The 18501-nt window shown below is 30.1% G+C and overlaps 2 protein-coding genes across 2 annotated transcripts; both read left to right on the top strand.

Annotated features, from left to right (window-relative positions):
• Positions 1–9601: 9601 nt before the first annotated feature.
• Positions 9602–15202, top strand: LOC123291822 (mitochondrial-processing peptidase subunit alpha). Its single transcript, XM_044872246.1, has 9 exons — positions 9602–9813; positions 9881–10122; positions 11384–11463; positions 11523–11801; positions 12602–12883; positions 13749–13954; positions 14016–14181; positions 14263–14395; positions 14901–15202. Exons 1-9 carry the CDS (start codon positions 9755–9757, stop codon positions 15077–15079), a joined length of 1626 nt encoding a protein of 541 aa, XP_044728181.1. The 5' UTR covers positions 9602–9754; the 3' UTR covers positions 15080–15202.
• Positions 15203–16336: 1134 nt separating this feature from the next.
• LOC123293508 (mitochondrial pyruvate carrier 1) lies at positions 16337–18030 on the top strand. Its single transcript, XM_044874360.1, has 3 exons — positions 16337–16504; positions 16569–16669; positions 17792–18030. Exons 1-3 carry the CDS (start codon positions 16437–16439, stop codon positions 17962–17964), a joined length of 342 nt encoding a protein of 113 aa, XP_044730295.1. The 5' UTR covers positions 16337–16436; the 3' UTR covers positions 17965–18030.
• The last annotated feature ends 471 nt before the right edge of the window (positions 18031–18501 follow it).

The following is an 18501-nucleotide window of genomic DNA, read 5'->3' as shown; positions in this document are numbered from 1 at the left end:
AGAAAAGCTGCTTATGGGCCAAATGAAAGAATCACATCCAAAATACCAGAACATATTGTAATACCAAAACAATTAAAAATATGCGATATTAAAATTGCATCCATAGCAAATTGGCGAAAAGGGTACATAATTTTATTCGAATAACAAAACTTTTTACAATTATTCTAATTTTTAACGTTCATAATATATGCCCAAAAAAATTGAATTGTGAGCTAACATCAAGAAGTAACTACCCTCAATTTACAAAGAATAAAAAAAGTAGTTTTTTTCTAAAAGTGGAAAAGTTTTAATAGTAGCCTTGTAGGAAAACAATCTTATTTTTTTAACTGAGCGAAATTTCACAATGGCTATACAGTCAGGTCATTTTGACAATCTTCTTAGAATCTCAGAAAGAACAACATGTTATTACTCCCAAAGTGCCTTATATTAGGTCAGGTAAAGCTAGGCCATTTAAATTAACATTGGTAAAATTTTATGCAGTTTTCATTTCTGCAAAACAGAAATTATGGAGAACAGAAAATTGGTGTTTATTCCTAATAACTTTTGTTTTTGACTAAAATAGTTTCTTTCTAAAATGATCCCGCGCGAGCGAGACTAAAATAACGAGACTATAATAATATATTCGTTAATAGTTTAAGCGAAACTATTGAAAACTTCAAGAATAAAGGCGTCGAGCAATCTAATCAACATGTAAAAGAATGGTTGGATGAAATTTCGAAAAATATTGAAGATCGATTGAACTTAAAATTATTGTATCATAATGAAAGGTTTGATCGCATTAAAAATGGTATATACAAAGATCGTTTGCTAGAATTACGAGTACATTTCGATAGATACCAAAGTCATATAAGTGTAAGATAATTTTTTTTTATTATTCATGAAGTATGAATTATCTATAACAAAATTGCAGTTATACCGATGACTAAATTTCGCAAAAGTCCTCAAATTTCGAAGCTAGATACCTAACAAATAATTCATAAGCGAAAACTGTTAGAATGTTTCAAAATATGAAAAATATGAAAAATAAATAAACGAAATTTGATTTTTTTCAGGCATTTCATACAATATTACAAAAACTTTCAATTACTATCAGTGAAATACAAAATCGTGATAAAGCCTTAATAACTGCTTACCACAAGGATGTCGTGAAGATGCTTCAACGCATTGCCAAAGTGAATACACGTGTTGAAATGACTCAAATTACATTAGAAATAGAAGAAATGAAAACAAAAGCTAAAGATATTATAAAACATTTTGAACATTCTTTTATTACGCGATTAAATCAATGCCAAGACCAAGCAAAACAGTCAAATATGAAATATTTAGAGAGTATCAAGTATGGGGTATACTTGTATTTTTCTACACCAAAGGCCAGATTTGCCAAATTTTGATTGGGAGCTTAATTTCTAGCATTAGTAGGGAAAAAGGAAGTACCTATATGTGTGTCCGCTGTCCGTATCAGCGTAGCCACGGACAGCTACACACACCATTTTTTTTAGTTTCTAATTTTTTTCAGTTTGAAAGGTAATTGAGCTAGTTTGTTCTTAGCTATGTTTCAAGAAAATCGGTTTAGTTTGGAGAGACTTGCAAGGAAAAAACCGCATTTGTCGGGAATTTATTAAATTTTGTAAGTTTTTTTGCTTGTATTAAAATAATTTTTTTTTAAAAGAATTTATGTGATTTTTAAAATATTACAATCGAAATTATCTCTGTTTATAGCACTGTTATTCCTACACTATCTATTTTTTTTGGAATTTCAATATGATGTGTGAACCATGGTACAACATCATAAAATATTATGGTTCACATCCTTATGTACCTATAATCATTTCCACCGATTGTAAAGATTGTAAAGTCATCCTTTGCGATCTGAAATTTCTTGTAAAGTAAATATTTACCACCAGTCTTGCCGATATTTGCTAATGCAAGAAGTTCAGAGCATGATCAAAAAAATTTGTCTGGCCTTGGGTGTAGTTTAATCATGTATTTGTTTAAAATTGCATTATATTAACATTTTTAAGAATGTTTTCTAATGGTGGTAATTACTCTACGGACGAAGCAAAAACGTACCTCAATTATTTAAATGAAACCGAATTCGAAATAAACGATGATGTGAAAATTTTAAAAGATAATGTAACAAGATTTATATCCAATGTTAAAAAAAAACTTAGACAATATTTACGACATCTATACAAATCGTAAGAATTATATTTTTTTATCAAAGTCAGAGCTGTTTAAAATTATGTGATATCAACTCATCAAAAATGTAAACACAATTTTGTTTTTTTTATCTTAATTTGAAAAATAACGAGTTTCATTGAAATAGAAATCTATCAGAAAATGTTTACATCTTGCCTGACACCGTACTGGCCTTGAAAAAAAAATACTATATAGTTTCAGTTAAAAAATAAGAGTTCTTAAATGCAGTGACCGAAGCAAGTGTCCAATTAAAACTTCGGAGTCAATATAAAATATTGAACAAATAGAGAAAAATGGAGGGAAGAGGCAATAATCTTCACGAAGGTTCCCTAGTGTTCTACACTCATTTCTCTATACTTCAAGAGACAATCGAGAACTGATATTTGGGAAACAGTGATATTACAGCGAGCTATTTACTGTGTCTATACGCTTCGGTTTTTCAAACAGATTTAAGCCATACTTTCAGTGGCAAAAATGAAACATGTGAAGGGTTGCACTTCTTTGTTGCACAAGGGTGGTAAGTTTGAAAGAAGTGGAGAGTTTTTACTCTCTCGGAGAGTCAAATTACTCTTAAAGTCATTTGCTCCATCAAAATAACTTGGCAAGGAAAAATAGGTCACTATAACATTGGTAACGGCACGCTACAGAATTAAGGGCAATGAAACCATCATTGAATTTGCATGTGAGGAACCCATACTCTCGTGTCAAAGACTGGAGCCAACCTCTGACTCGACCTAAATGTTTCACTTCTTTGAGAAACAACAGAAGTGAAACTGCCTCAAAGGCTCCAAACTTCACAAGAATAATGTTTTTGGGGAATTTTTGTTTAAAGCCGTATAAATGAACTTGAAGTGATCTGCTTAAGCTCGAGCAAATTTACTATTATAGGAAATACCTTTGGCGAATGAGTCAGCATATAATAATACAGCAACTATATAATATTTGCAGGGCTGAAAAATATTCATTTGAAGTTACATTTATTGACAAAGTTTTACATATTTTAAATAATTTACAAGATGAAATAAAGCATGCTGCATACGAAATAAAGACTCAAGCTAATAGAATTACTTCAACTATTGATAATATTATTGAGTCATTAAATCAATTATGTGACGATAATTTACCAACTGAAACAACCATTCAACATTTCATAAATCGCATACAAAAATTAATATCTGATATTGAAAAATTAACCAAATTCTTGCAACAACAAGATGCAATGTTAGATGGTAACTATTTCTCATTAAATAAATAGTTGATTACCGCTCAATTCACTTGAAGAGTTTGAAGTCTGTAGATATATTACGAGACAGAAAGTTTTTCTCTCCCGAGTGAAAAAAAAACATCAGCTATACTTACTATTACAAAAATTAATTAAATTACTTTTTTGTTTCATTTGAAGTACAATTGCCATTATTTCTAACAAAAAATGAAACCAGTCCATCCAGATCGTCTAAATCGGATAAAAGAAGTTCAAAAGTTAAATTGGTCAAGTGTCGAAGATGTACGCCAAAAACTGTGGTTAAAAATTGGTGTCGATATACATCAAAAGCGAAATTGTTTGCAAGCAAATTTATGGCAAGAAAAAAAGATACATTTTTGCCTACTGACTTTCGTAGTGTACTTTTTTCATGGATGCCATCACGTGATTCTAAGAAATTTATTGGACATATATGTTACTTAGTATTTGAAGCATTTACTACGTTACAAAGCTATGCATTTGTAAATGTTTAATTTTAGTTTACTTATTTTAAATTTACTTTAGTAGGAACTTTTGTAGGAGCCGAATTATAAGAATTTTATTTGATAAAAATTTAAAAAGTTTAGCCTAGGCGACACGTATACTTACCTATATAATAAGAATTGCTGTTAACAACAATTCTAACCATATCATTAATAAAAAAGCCAATATGATCAATCATCCCTAAATTTACCTTTAAAACTCAAGAATCTTTCCCAAAAGTTGTTTTTCAATTATTTTTAAAAAATGTATAGCGACTGAGAATACTCCTATGTTAATAGAATTTTAAGATTATTCAAACCAGAGTCTGAAAAATACAGGATGAGGCAAAGAAAAGATTTTTAAAACGCTGTAAAAAAATCTCATCAAATTTTCCAAAAGACATTTATACTACCCAAAACTGCTGAAAGAAGCATTAAGTACTGTTTTTAAGCAAATTGTGTTGTTTTTTTAAGTTAATTCCCTTAATTTAGGAAATTTATTTTAATTCTTTGATAGTATTAGCTCCAATATATAATAGGCGTAGACATTTTTGCAGGTGAGTATTGAAGTAATACATGCCACAACATTGCCACTGACTGGGATTTGAACCACTTCTTCGTAAATATGTGATCGAATGACTAAGCCACTCGCTTTCTGCTAATACCTGGTGCAATGTGTTTCTTAGATGTCAAATATCATTGATAAACTATGAGCTAGTTTTAAACAATAAAGTGTTAATTCAATGAAACGAACAATGTTATTAAATTATTTAATAGGCAACTTGTATGACGTAAATGTAAGTGTTTTCAAATAATCGAAAAAGTAATTATACAAGTTGCCTACTTATTAATTTTAAGTCAACTTTAACAATGATCATTTCATAAAATTAACAATTTATTGTTTATTAAAAATTAGAAACATTTGTGCAATTAAGCTCATGGTTTACTAATGGCATTTTATACTTAAGAAACACATTCCTCCAGGTTTTAGCAAAAAGCGAGCAATTTATTTCATTTTCCTTAATTTGTAACATCTTTGACTATACTATATAGTACTTACAACAAAACACAATACAATAGTAGTTGAGGTCTTCAAAATATAATTTGGAAAAATTGAAAAATGGATAGACTTTCTCTTTACAGAGCTTTTATCATCACACCCATCTCAATACTCAGGAAAGTTCTAAATTATCAGAGACTGTACATTAAATAAATCGGTCACAACACATTAATAAAATTACTTGTACTTATTTCACATTAATAAAATTACTTGTACTTGTAGAAATTTTATAAAGCTAAATTTAATTCAACAATTATGAGAAAAGATTTAATTCAATCAAATTACGAAGCATTTATGAGAGAAATTCTGTACAAATGTAAATATTATCATATTCAATGCGAAGAATTATGGTTGTCTATTGTCAGAGGTAAGAATTAAAAACACCACTTACATCTCACAAAAATTTAAACCTTCAATAAAATGTATTATTTAAAAAAAAAGAAAAAAAAAGAAAAAAAGAAGTGAAACAAATGAAAACAAACAATTGACTGAGTTAACTGTTGAAATGCCATGCATAGACAATGTTGATTACTCATATTACACATACATACATGTCACACGGGTAAACAGTGATATTTACGAAAAAATGTTTCAAACAAAAGTTCCCAAGTCCCAATTGACCTATGTTGCTCATTTACGAACTCGACCTCACTTTTTACGTCCTGAATACGCTGTAAAAATTTCAGCTTAATATCTTTTTTCGTTTTTGAGTTGTGTTCACAGACGGACAGACAACCGAAAATGGACTAATTAGGTGATTTTATGAACACCTATACCAAAATTTTGTTCGTATCGTCAATATTTTTAAGCGTTACAAACTTGGGACTAAACTTAGTATACCTTGGTATACTTCATATACATGGTATAAAAATTAAACCTTATATCGAAAGTAAAGTAAACACATTGTTGATGAGTAAAGCAGTTTAATGTTTTATTAATTTAAAAAGTTTTATATTGCTAACACAAATGTAATTAAAGTTTTGGTTAAAAATGTCTCCCGGCTGCCTCACAACATGTTATTGCTCTTCTAATAAATGAAGACGTAGCTCTCTGCAGAGTAGGGATCTGCATCAAAATATTATGTACATCTGTATCAAAATATTATGACCGCAGCTGCATCCATTCGAGATGTCCAGATAATTTTCAGAGAGCTACATCTTAAATTAGCAGAAAAACAATTATGTTTTGTGAAGCAATCAAATGAATAAGCTCTTAAACTATGGCCATCGCGTCATGGAACACTCTGCATAAAACAACGTTATAATTTAAAGTGTACTTCTATCTCTTACCAGAGACGAAAAAGAGTTAGTATTTACTTGACATTAATTATCTGACCTTCTTGGACATACTGTAAGTAGGTATATGTTCACCATATTGATTTTCCAATGATGATACTATTCTATGTTAACCAAACTGTTATCATAATTACAGATGTGGTTAATAAAATAGGTGATCTCAAGAATGGCTTTTTAAAGTATTCAAATTTAGTAATTGAAAAGTATGGTAGCAAATATTTAACCGACTTAAATAATATACAAAGCAAATTTAAGGAAGACAGTGGCAAGGACTTAATATACAGAGAAAAAAATTGGTATCATACACGTAATCAATTAAAAACTTTACACGGTTTTCCAGAAAATCACCAGCTATTACATAAACTAAATACGGATGTTATGGCATGTATAATGGATGTACATAGAAATCCATGGTACTTGAAAGAAACAAATGTGTGTGTTGATTTTTATCGCACCCATCACAATTTGGGTCCATCCAGAACCTATACCTTAGTTAATTTATTCAGAGATATACATCAGGGTGATTCAAGTTATAAGAACAGGGTTCCATAAAATGGTAGATAACGTTAAAATAAGAATAAGAAGAAAAGGGGTAATTTTAGAGTATAACCAAAACGCCTATTTAGAAAAATTGGAAAGTTGGCAGTATGAACTAAATACCCTTCATGATTTAAAGTTCATGATGATAGATTACGAAATAATAAAAAATCCAGAAATATAGGTGAACCATCACCCTGCTTCTATGTGGTTACAATAACGTTAGGCAAAGCCCCGTGCTTGGGACTCGAAAAGGACGCTATTCTGTCTCTGAGTATATTGAGAAACTGTCATTATTTTAACGTTATCGAACATTTGATAAAGTTCTGCTGTTATAATCACCATAACAAAAAAATTATCCGAGTAAAAATTCTACTTAGAGGAGAATCTTATTATTAACTGATCTTGATTTTTAGGGTCATTTATAATCCAACTCAAAACAGAAGAGATTTTTGGAATTTTCAGTTTTTCTTAAATTTCTTCTTAAAAAGTCTTAATTAGATGCCCCATTCTAGGCAGAAAGTTTTATATTTATAAAATGACATTACAATTCTTTTAAAATAGTAATATTTTGGTAAATCATTTTTATAAGCTATAAAAGCCAAAATACTATTATGATGTTATCTAGCCTGAAAGTTCCATTACCAAATAGGTTTGGGTGCCTCATCAAATATATGCGTTTAACTTATCAATATTTCTCTATTTTTCAGACTTTTATGTCTCAATTAGCATCTGATTTCACTTCGGAAATTGATGTTATACATAACAAATTATGTGAGTTATTGAAGAATCTTTTTAACGAGCCACACACATCGAATTTAATGGCTCAAATGTATAAACTTTTAGAAGACAAAAAGGAAGGAGAAATAGATAGAGGTATATACTCGAATTAGTTAGTGATCTTCAAAACTACTTGCTTTAGGCTAAGTTCATAGCGGAATGAACAATTATTCCACTAGGCTAGGTTGCAGCGACTGTCCTGGTGACTGAACAAAGGTCTCAAATAAGGAGCCCTAACTATTTCAACTATTTGGAGCTATTTAAGAACAGCAGGGAAGATTTGACGTTAAGCTCTGAGATAATGCAAAGAATGAGTGATCCAAGTGTGTCAGTCTTCTCATATTGCAAGAACTGGGTAACTGAGAAGATAATATTGTTTATTTCTCCTACTCACTATATATAAATGAAGCGGGCAGATAATGGCTACTCTAAATAAAAATTAAACAAATTTTAGCATAATAAAGAAAAAATATAAATCTATATTTACTTTCAAGCATATGGAAGACCACAATTAATTGTACCTGAAGAATATCGAATAAATGTTGGATTAGGTTCAAAACACCAGTTATTGTTATCACATGCAATTGTTGATTATGAAAAAATAAAAATTCAAAAACTTTTAAATGACTTAAAAAAAGAAGAAGAAAAATTTAAATTTGAAAGTAAATTAATGGACACTATAAGTATGCTGGATTCAAAATGTGGATTAATTGATGACGGTAGCGAATTAAATATCACTCGTGAGAAGGCAAGAATTTATAACGTAAGTTTTTGGACTTTTCATATAAAATTTTAATATATCGCCGGTTTCACCTGCCTGAACCCATTCTTAACTTACGAATATATTTAAATTTTTATTATTTTCAGTTGTTTTTAGATAAAATAAACCTCTTAAATTCAGAGATTGAAAATGAAAAAGCTCTGTTAAGGCAAGAAACCGATAGTTGGATAGAAAACTGGGTATTCGATATGGAACAAATTATTAAATTATACGAACTTCCATATACCTAAATAAATTGATTTATTTTTTATTATTAATTTTTTTTCGTATTTTTATTGCATAATTTTTGAATAAATTACACATATTATGCTTTTCCGTTTTGTTTAATTTTCTTTCACTCTTCTAATCTACAAAAAACGCCAACTCTTGCTATAAATTAAATCCATATTATTTTGGTTTTGGATAAACAAAACAAAGTCATTGTTAGTTGGGTCATTGTAATCTCTATATAACTGGATAGAGGATTTATATGGCTTAAAATAAAATTAAGAATCTTGAATTGAAGGATTCCCAGCGCCTCAAAATGTGTGGTGGGGAACTAAATAAAACCATTCAACGCATGCACGATATATATATATATTAGTTTTTTTAGTTCTAGTCACCCATTTGGTAGTACTAGTATACATCCCAAATTCAGAAATTCAGACCAATTTCAATACATGGGATCCTCTATCCAGTTATATAGAGGTCAGTGGTGCACGTTAAAAATCGGTTCAGGGCGTTTGCAACTGGGCTGCTGACTGACCATTTTAAACTCAATAAACATACGCAGAAAATCAGTCTCATGAGGAATGATCTCTCCACAATTTTAGTCATGAAGAGGAAGGAACTATACTTACAAACGACCTCATCACTTGGGATGGACTTATCTCCACTAAAGTGAAATAAATTAAGTATCGTCCAGAAATATCTTAAAGTTTATTTTATTAGCGCTGTATGAATATTCTGGAACATTACGTTATATATTGATTACAAACCCCCTCCGGTGTGTGCGGTTGAAGAAATACTTGAATGTATTACATAAAACGGCTCAACCTGTATATTGAAATTAACCACCAATCTACTAGTGTCATCTATTAACGATCAAATACACTAAAATCAAAAAATGACAACTTGTATTTTTAAGCCTCGTTTGTTAAATTATTGAATGAAGTTTATGATATCCAAAAAACATACAAAATCTATGCATTTAAAAAATTTATACGGTATCCAAAGTTATAATAAAACATTTTAATTGAACATAAAAACAGTCTTTTGAAAATCATTCAAAATCACCAGCAATGCAGACACAGACATCAACATAATCATTCATAAGTCATTCGGTAACTTTTGCAATATTTGATAAGTAAAAAAATTCATGAAAATAATTTGATTATAAAAATGGTGTCCCGATCTGGTTTACAAATTCTTGGCAGACGTTTTTTACATGGAAAAAATAGGTAATTCTATTATCTTCTATTGTTCTTGTCATAATTAGCAAACCTAACCTTCATTACCCTTTTTTAGAATTAAAACGTTAATATCAAGCAGAAAATACACAGATGATCGAAATTTAGGTGATACAGTTAATATTCCATCAAAAGAAAAAGTTACCGATTTACCACCTTTAACAGAACCTGTACCAGGACTTCCCAAACCTATATATGCAAATGTTTTGAAGGAAAGGAATGAAACTCAAGTTACGACATTACCTAATGGACTTCGTGTTGCATCAGAAAAAAGATTTGGACAATTTTGTACTGTAGGAGGTAATCCTTAAAAGCTATGTTTATTCAACGTACTTAGAATAAATTATCTTTGGTAATGTTTTTAATGATGAGCTGTGGATGATGCAATATCGCTGATTACACGTTAAACACTCAATTGTGTTCGAAATTCCTTGTCGTGAAATTAAATGATCTTAGTTATAAGTAAATTAAAGGAAAAAGGCCAATTTTAACTCTGAAATCACGGATCTAGTAATTATAGTAGGGATATAGTATAAAGTCCTATTTTAGACAAGGGGAGTGCATCACTCAGGGGGAAGTAATGTGCCTACTTTTGATTGGCTTCGGCGCTCATTTGCGGCAAATTCAAATAGAACGATAATATTTCGTGTGTTTTAAATTTTAAAATTTCTATATCCATGGTTTTAGATTGCCTCAAGCAATATGCCTGCTTTTGATTGACTGCGGCTGTTCACACTCTCAATTGCGTGTGTTGTAGATTGGTTCGAGCAAAAAATCTTTCTATTCAAAGTAAAATCTTTTAGTAATGTATTTTTTTTTTAAATACAATTATAAATTAATTACAAATATAATATTTTTAACTAATTACTCTTGGATGAAGGAATGAACCTTTAATATTCCTATGACCGACTAATTACTAAAGAATATATCGTAAATAATTCGTAAAATAATAAAAATAAAACTTCACTTATTTAAATTAAGATTAGGTTCACAGATACATAATTAAATACATAACTAAGTAATAATTTCCCCAAATAAATTTTTAGATTAATTTCATATTTAAAAAATTCTATAATACGTTGAAATTTAGTATTGAAAATTAATCGACGTATTTTCGAGACTTTCTTAAGCCTTCTTTTGAATTTCATTAGTTAACTTATAATAGTCGTAACACTAGGATTGAAGATTGAATATTCACTAAATTGAATAGAATATTGTTACGTTTAGGTTACTTATATCGTTGAAAAATTGTTTTAAAACAAGCATAAATACTTCACATATTTATTTTTCTTTACAATTTTTACTTTTGTTTTGAATATATGATTATTTATTTATGTTGTCCACACACGTCAACCATATGTCAAACATGTTTTCATGCTTACAAACGAATCAAAAACACGCGCCTAGTTAACAGCCAATAGAAAGTAGGCACAATGATACCCTGCCTTTTCCCCCTGAATGAGACTCACCCAACTCGGTTATACTCCATCCCTTTTAAAATATTCCTATACCCATGTCTGAAATCCAAAAACAATTATTAATTCGAATTTCTACTTTTCAGTTCTGATCGATTCGGGACCAAGATATGAAGTTTCATTTCCCAGTGGAATAAATCATTTTTTGGAAAAACTATCCTTTAATGTAAGGGTTTTTTTAATAAATTGTATAAAAATTCTTTATAATATTAATTTACTTTTTAGTCAACAGCTAATTATACAGAAAAAGATAAAATTTTAGCGGAATTAGAATTGCATGGTGGAATATGCGATGCACAAAGTTCTCGGGATACTTTTGTTTACGCAACTAGTACAAATGTAAATGGTTTAGAAACAGTCGTTCAAATATTAAGTGAAGCAGTATTAAGGCCTGCTATTACAGATCAGGAACTAGAGTCAGCCAGAGATGCTGTACAGTTTGAATTAGAATCGTTAAATATGCGCCCAGAACAAGAACCAATTTTAATGGATATGATACATGCAGTAAGGTTTATTTTTATAGTTTATTATTCAGTTTTAATTACCTGTTTGAGATTTGATTGATACGCTTACAAAGATGCGAAGAAATTCAAAATATTAGTTCTCTATTTTTGGAATATGTAGAGTAAAATAAAATTCCAAAAGAAAGCAATCGTAGTTAATTTGACGACGTACCATACACGATACTCGGCTAATCTTCAAATGAACCCAATTTTTGTATTTTTGGGTCAAAATTACTCTCTATATTGAGCAATATCAAATTCTGAAAGAAAAAGTTGTGTTCGTATTTATTTCGAGCAAAATGCACTTCGGTGCACAACGAACATTAGCAACGCTGTAACTTCTGCCATTTCTTTGACAAATTTGGTCAATTCTCCCGTTTGAGTTGGATCTCCATGGAAAATATAATCGATAAAATCACAAAAATTTGTGATATTCCTAAAAATTTAGATTAAAAGTAATTAATACTCAAATACACAAAACTTTTGACCAATTTACAACCAACCAACAATTTTTGGAGATTTCGCCAGAAATACTACAAGAAAATGTACAAAGTTTAAATTTCTTGTCCAAAAATACTACATCAAATGAACTTTTTCTATATGTAAAAACATGAATATTTTAAGGGAACATCGGGAATCATAAAATAATTTCAAAAGCTAATTCTTGGAGCTACCCCGATTTCTAGTGTGATTGCCTCAGTAGATATCGTATCGAGCAGTTTTGTTTCATTTTCTCCCCTGTAGCTTTTTTTCGATACTAATAATACTGATACTAGTAAATTTTATACAACTTATTTACAGGCTGCCTACCGTGATAACACGTTAGGACTTCCAAAAATTTGTCCCATACAAAATTTATATCGAATTAATAAATCAATAATATTCACTTATTTAAAACATCATTACGTTCCGAAACGCATGGTGATAGCTGGAGTTGGTGTTGAACATGAAAAATTGGTAGATCTTGTTGACAGACATTTTGTACAAGAACCAGCTATATGGGAATCAAATCCAGATTTACTATTTCCTGGAAAGTTTTCAGTGGATGAAAGTGTAGCCCAGTATACAGGTGGCTTAGTCCAAGTAAGTAATTAGTTTTACGTATAAATTGTTATGAAGTGTACAGATCGTTGGCTTGCAAATGAATCCAGGCCCGGATTTAGAAGTTTGGCGCCCCTTGAATATTTGCAAAAATTGTTGCCTCAAAAATCTTTAGTGGAATAAGTCATGTTTTTGTTGAAAGGGAAAGTTATGTTTTTCACAATACACTGTAGGAGAAAAAAAGATGATTTTCGATGTAGAATTTTATCGAATATTGGATATTAGGCCAATATCGAGGCTTGTATAAATCGATTATTTTCTCGATTCAGACATTTTCCACTTATAATGTTAGTACACGTACCAACAAAATAGGTCAGAAATTCAATTTGCCGCCCTTCAGTTCTTACCACCCTAGGCACGTGTGTACTATGCTTGCTTTATAACTCCGAGTCTATGCTTATCTTTTTTATATAAAATGTGCCTCAGAATTGAAGCACGAAGTTTTTATTCACGAATTGTAAATTTTTTCAAACTTTCGTTACTTTTTAAATGTTGCTTAACAGTGAAAATGTTTTTGTTGTTTTTACTGACAGTTAATTGACTGTAAGCTGTTACACTATTATTATTGTGACTTAATCGCACAAATGGTATAAAGTTCAAATTTGAGTCTTGGGACACCGGTTATAAAAGCGTATTTTTTCCGATGTATGAAGCAATTTTTAATACAGATGTCACCACTAAGCCATCCAAATGTGTTGTTAATACAAATTGACCATCAATTCTTACTCAATCATTTAAAAATCTTGTTAAAAATTCACGACTCGTAAAGTATCAAATGGCACATTTAGTTTCACTAGTTCTTGAGATCTTAAAGTTTTAGTAAGTTAAATCGACTGACATGTTACAGGAAGTATGTGAAATTCCGGAGTTTGCGGGTCACGCTTTACCAAAATTAGCACATATTGTTATTGGATTAGAGGGTTGTTCACACCAGGATGAAGATTTCATCCCGCTTTGTGTTTTAAATATGATGATGGGTGGTGGTGGATCTTTTAGCGCTGGTGGTCCAGGAAAAGGGATGTATACCAGATTGTATACAAGTGTATTAAATCGGTAAATTTCCTGTAAAAATTCCTTAAAAATTTTCTATTTATAAAATTTCAAATGTACACAGATATCATTGGATGTACAACGCAACGGCTTATAATCATGCTTACGCCGATACCGGATTATTCTGTATTCATGCGAGTGCCCCACCAAATCATGTACGTGAATTAACTGAAATCATTGTTCGTGAAATGGTTCATATGACATCAGGTCCAAACGATTTGGAATTAGCTGTAAGTAAAAATAAAGCGGCTGAATCTCTCTAGGATTAGAAAACAAGAATTTTACTATTAACACGATTAATTATTTTCTAGCGAGCTAAGAAACAATTACAATCAATGTTATTAATGAATCTCGAGGCGCGGCCTGTTGTTTTTGAAGATATTGGCAGGCAGGTGCTAGCAACAGGTCATCGAAAACCACCAGAATTTTTCATCGATGCTATCGGTAAATTAATTTGTATATGAAATTAAACGTAAAGAAAATTTAAGAATAATAGCATGGATAAATCATCTTTCCGGATTTTACCCCCTTCCATGCTTGTCCTACAAGCGATGGACAATGTCCTGGGAAAAACGTGCCGCCTTTACCGTCCTAGTAGGTCTAGGTGCTAGGGACCATTTGCGTTACCCCTCTTATGTTTTATTATTATTATTACCGTCCTAGTACAATATTGCTAGTTATGTGCTAAATGGCTTACCGCACGCCTATCATAATGCGAAAATCGCAGCTTCGGACAAACCACCGCGCCTATTATTTGATTTACTTTCACGATAAATGGTAACCAAATCATTCTGTGTTATTCATCACCACGCAATTCAGTGTCTTTGAAGCATTCATAGATAATCCCGGTTCTAGTCTTCAAGAATTAAAAAAATTAAGGCAAATCTTAAATCTTCTTTAAGGGTATCAAAGTAGATCTCATCAAAATAAAAATTATTAAATTTTTTAGAAAAAGTTACACAAGATGATATAGTTCGTGTTGCAAGAAAATTGTTAAGTTCACAACCATCAGTCGCAGCTCGTGGAGAAATTAATAAATTACCAAATTTGCAAGAAATACAAGCGGGATTATTAGATAGTGATGGACGTATGCCAAGAGGAAACAGGCGATTATCTCTATTTCGTTGACTCAGTTGAGTAGAATGGATTTAAGAGTCGCAATAATATCGTTTTATAAAATATGTACTGTTAATTTATTTAAGTAAAAAGGACCCTATCAAAAAATTCTGTTTAAATGTGAAAAAATTGTAACTATTGGTTATTAAATATTTTTTAAAAGTGAATTAATTTTGTTTTGGATCTTTTTTTTAAACAATCTATATTCTAATCCAATTAATTATTTACACTAGCTATAAATTTACAATTTCTAGAGATAGGGAGGTGGGGTGTTGAAACCAATAAACCTCGAATCTATAATAACGTGATCTAAGAAGAAAATAGGTATATGAATTTTATTTCTTATTCATGAACTTTCTTCTGGTTTCCATTAATTTCTCCCTTTTCTTTAATGAAAATAGAATTCATGGTGATGTAACGACCCGATGCTTTCAAAAATTTGCTTCAAATTTTCATCAATCTTACCTGGTACGTAAAAGTTCACACTCGTAACTCCGACAATTCTCATCCGATAAAAATCAAATATTTTTGGTGGTTTGCTTTGTGTTAAACACAAAAAGAACTATCGCGGCAGTTATTGCTACTTCGACGTCAGCCATAGCAGTGAGAGACTTGCGAAGTAAAGTGAGATTGTGGTGGTGAGTACTTTATTGGCCCTAATAATGAACATATTACATTCTAATATTATTATCTTTTGTTTTTTCGGCTGATTTCTAAATTACACGGTTATAAAGTTAGAATGAAGATATAACTTTTGTAATGTTTGGGGCTTATATAGATTTAAGTTATTAAAAACTATGTATTCTTTCTAAAAGACTTAACAAATGGTTCCCATTTCATGAGAATTGAGCGAAAGATAGCGAAGTTGTATAGGAGTTTTAATATTTAACGAAAATGTAAGGATTCCTTTTTTGCCAATTGGCTACGGAACCCTATAAAAGAACAATTTTTTTAAATGTAGGTAAATAAAATTATTTGAAGAGTTTAGAGGCATAGAAATTCGTCATTTTTGGTCAATTGTTTTTAATGTTTGAATGTACTTTAGAACGATTTTCAAAACTTATTATGTAACAATTATAAATACACCATTTTTTGAATAAGTTGTTAAGCTTTTGAATAATAAGTTGTTAAGATTGCTTTAATAATTTTAATTTACCCAATATGATTTAAATGATAATTTAAACCCGTCAAAACCTTATTAAGCTTAAAATTGCATATCAACATGTTATCCCTACTTCTGTAAATCAAAAATCAGTAGACTGTTTTGTCAATTAAAAAATTAAATTAAAAGTCACCTTAAAGTTTAGAAGTTCATAACCATTCATAACTTAAAGAAATTTTTGAATAAACTAACAAAACTATATTAAAAATGGCAGCATTCGGCAAAAAACTATTCGAACAATTAAAAAGCAAAGAGTTTCGACAATATTTAATGAGGTACAAAATTTTATATTACTTAATAATTGTTGGTAAATATTAATTAGGTTACATGTAATTTTAGCACACATTTCTGGGGTCCAGTTGCAAATTGGGGTATTCCAATAGCCGCTTTAGCAGACATTAAAAAGGATCCTAAAATGATTAGTGGTAAAATGACTACAGGTAATATTTTTAATTTTTTAATAAATAAATAATTGAACGTCGTAATTCTGAAGTCATTTAGAGGTTATGAGGTACAGCTTCGTTCAATATAACTGAACATTACAGAAAAGTTTTTTGAAAAAAAAAAGTACGAGTAAGCACAATAAAGAAAAAAATAATTTGAATTAAAAACAACTATCAATAATTTCCTTGACAGTGAATGTGAGCAATTACGTTTAAAAGAAAAGTTGAAACGCGACGCCAGTTATGTACTTTGTTAGAAATTCATTCACAATACATTTTGTAAATGAAAAGCTCTATTTCAAAAGATAATAGGGAATAGGACAATCGGATTAATTCTCTTTATCACTTCAGAATCAGATAAAGAATTCTCACTTCGCGCATGGAAAAGTGAAGTTGGTTTTAAAAAATCTTTACTAATAGGGCTTTTCATTTTAAATTCACGATTCACATTTGTTTCGTACTAAATGATTTATAACCAATGTGATAAAATGAATAACAAATATCTTCTATCTTAGTCTTACTTATTGCTGTCAGTACGAAAATTAAACGCTGAACTTGCGCTTATGACATGATGAAAAGGCCTATATATGCTATTGGATTTTAATGCTAAGAAAGACTCTATCTAGTGATAGAAAAAAGAACTATTGTCCGAACGCCAAATACAGCACAGCACTTTAAAATGTGTATCTTCTGTCCAATCCAATCCAAATCCAATATAAACGTTTAAAATTCCTTGTTAAACAATGAGGAAGATATTCACTAGAGACGTCATACGTGGGTATCTTCATAGAGATTGTATATAAAACTTTGTTTTGCTAAAAGGAGATGGGCAACCTTTGAATGGAATCTTTGGTTGCTTATAACTTTTTTTTCATTTTAATTTCACTTTCAAATTTGGTCATCATATCAAGTCAATTTTTATATTTTTATGGGTAATATTGCCAATTCCACATCGGTATTAGCCCCTATTGCTCACAAAGCACTTTCTTTTTGATAGAAGTAGTTATTTAATCGAAAAACGATATAACAGTGTTAACCTCGCTTATAATTTCCTAATAATATCAAAGTATATCTTGAACTTCTTTATTCAAATAGTAAAATTTTTTCTTGTATTTTCAGCTTTATGTATTTACTCAGCTATATTTATGCGTTTCGCATGGAAAGTTCAACCACAAAACATGCTATTATTTGCCTGCCACTTTACTAATGAAGGTGCTCAATTAACTCAACTGTCCAGATTTATAAATTACTATTACTTAACAGGAGAGAAACCACAAGAACAACAAATTTAACGAAAATTTTTTAGTAAATTTTAGTTCAATTATATCAATAATTATGTGCCCATCCCATTTTATTGTTCAAAAATGTATTGATGGTTTATTCAAAAATTGTATATTATTTTCCATTTTATGTAGGAAACTATAGATTTAAAAAGTTAAACGAACATTAAATTTATGTTATATTTTAAAAAATTTATTTTTAAATGCGATGTATATTTTTATATACCAATGTTTATGATCTGTTAATATTGTTATGTGTTGTTATCATTGGAAATAATATATTTATTTTTCGTAAATTATGGAGATTTCAAATTTTTCATAATCCTATCTTACAAAGTAAATTCAGACTTTAGACGATCCTATGACTGAAATTTTAAAATCTATTTTTTAAATGTTTCAACGGAACAAGCATTTTGATAAAGAAAAAATGTGCCTGGAAACGTGAGCATTATTATCGTCGTATGCATGCAAATAAATAATAATGAATTGGGCTATCGCAGAAGTACGTTAATTACGCATTATCATACGTATATGGTCTAATCCATATAC

The sequence above is a fragment of the Chrysoperla carnea genome, chromosome 2, assembly GCF_905475395.1.
Source record: "Chrysoperla carnea chromosome 2, inChrCarn1.1, whole genome shotgun sequence".
Classification (NCBI taxonomy): domain Eukaryota; kingdom Metazoa; phylum Arthropoda; class Insecta; order Neuroptera; family Chrysopidae; genus Chrysoperla; species Chrysoperla carnea.
Note: the sequence above shows the minus strand (reverse complement) of the source record. Positions and strands in the feature narration are given on the sequence as shown.

Coding starts and splice junctions, on each gene's coding strand:
- LOC123291822 (XM_044872246.1), top strand. CDS start 9,755: ATGGTGTCCCGATCTGGTTTACAAATTCTTGGCAGACGTTTTTTACAT. Junction 11,464..11,522: donor TGGAAAAACTATCCTTTAAT/GTAAGGGTTTTT, acceptor TTTACTTTTTAG/TCAACAGCTAATTATACAGA. Junction 12,884..13,748: donor ATACAGGTGGCTTAGTCCAA/GTAAGTAATTAG, acceptor GACATGTTACAG/GAAGTATGTGAAATTCCGGA.
- LOC123293508 (XM_044874360.1), top strand. CDS start 16,437: ATGGCAGCATTCGGCAAAAAACTATTCGAACAATTAAAAAGCAAAGAG. Junction 16,505..16,568: donor TTTCGACAATATTTAATGAG/GTACAAAATTTT, acceptor ATGTAATTTTAG/CACACATTTCTGGGGTCCAG. Junction 16,670..17,791: donor TAGTGGTAAAATGACTACAG/GTAATATTTTTA, acceptor TTGTATTTTCAG/CTTTATGTATTTACTCAGCT.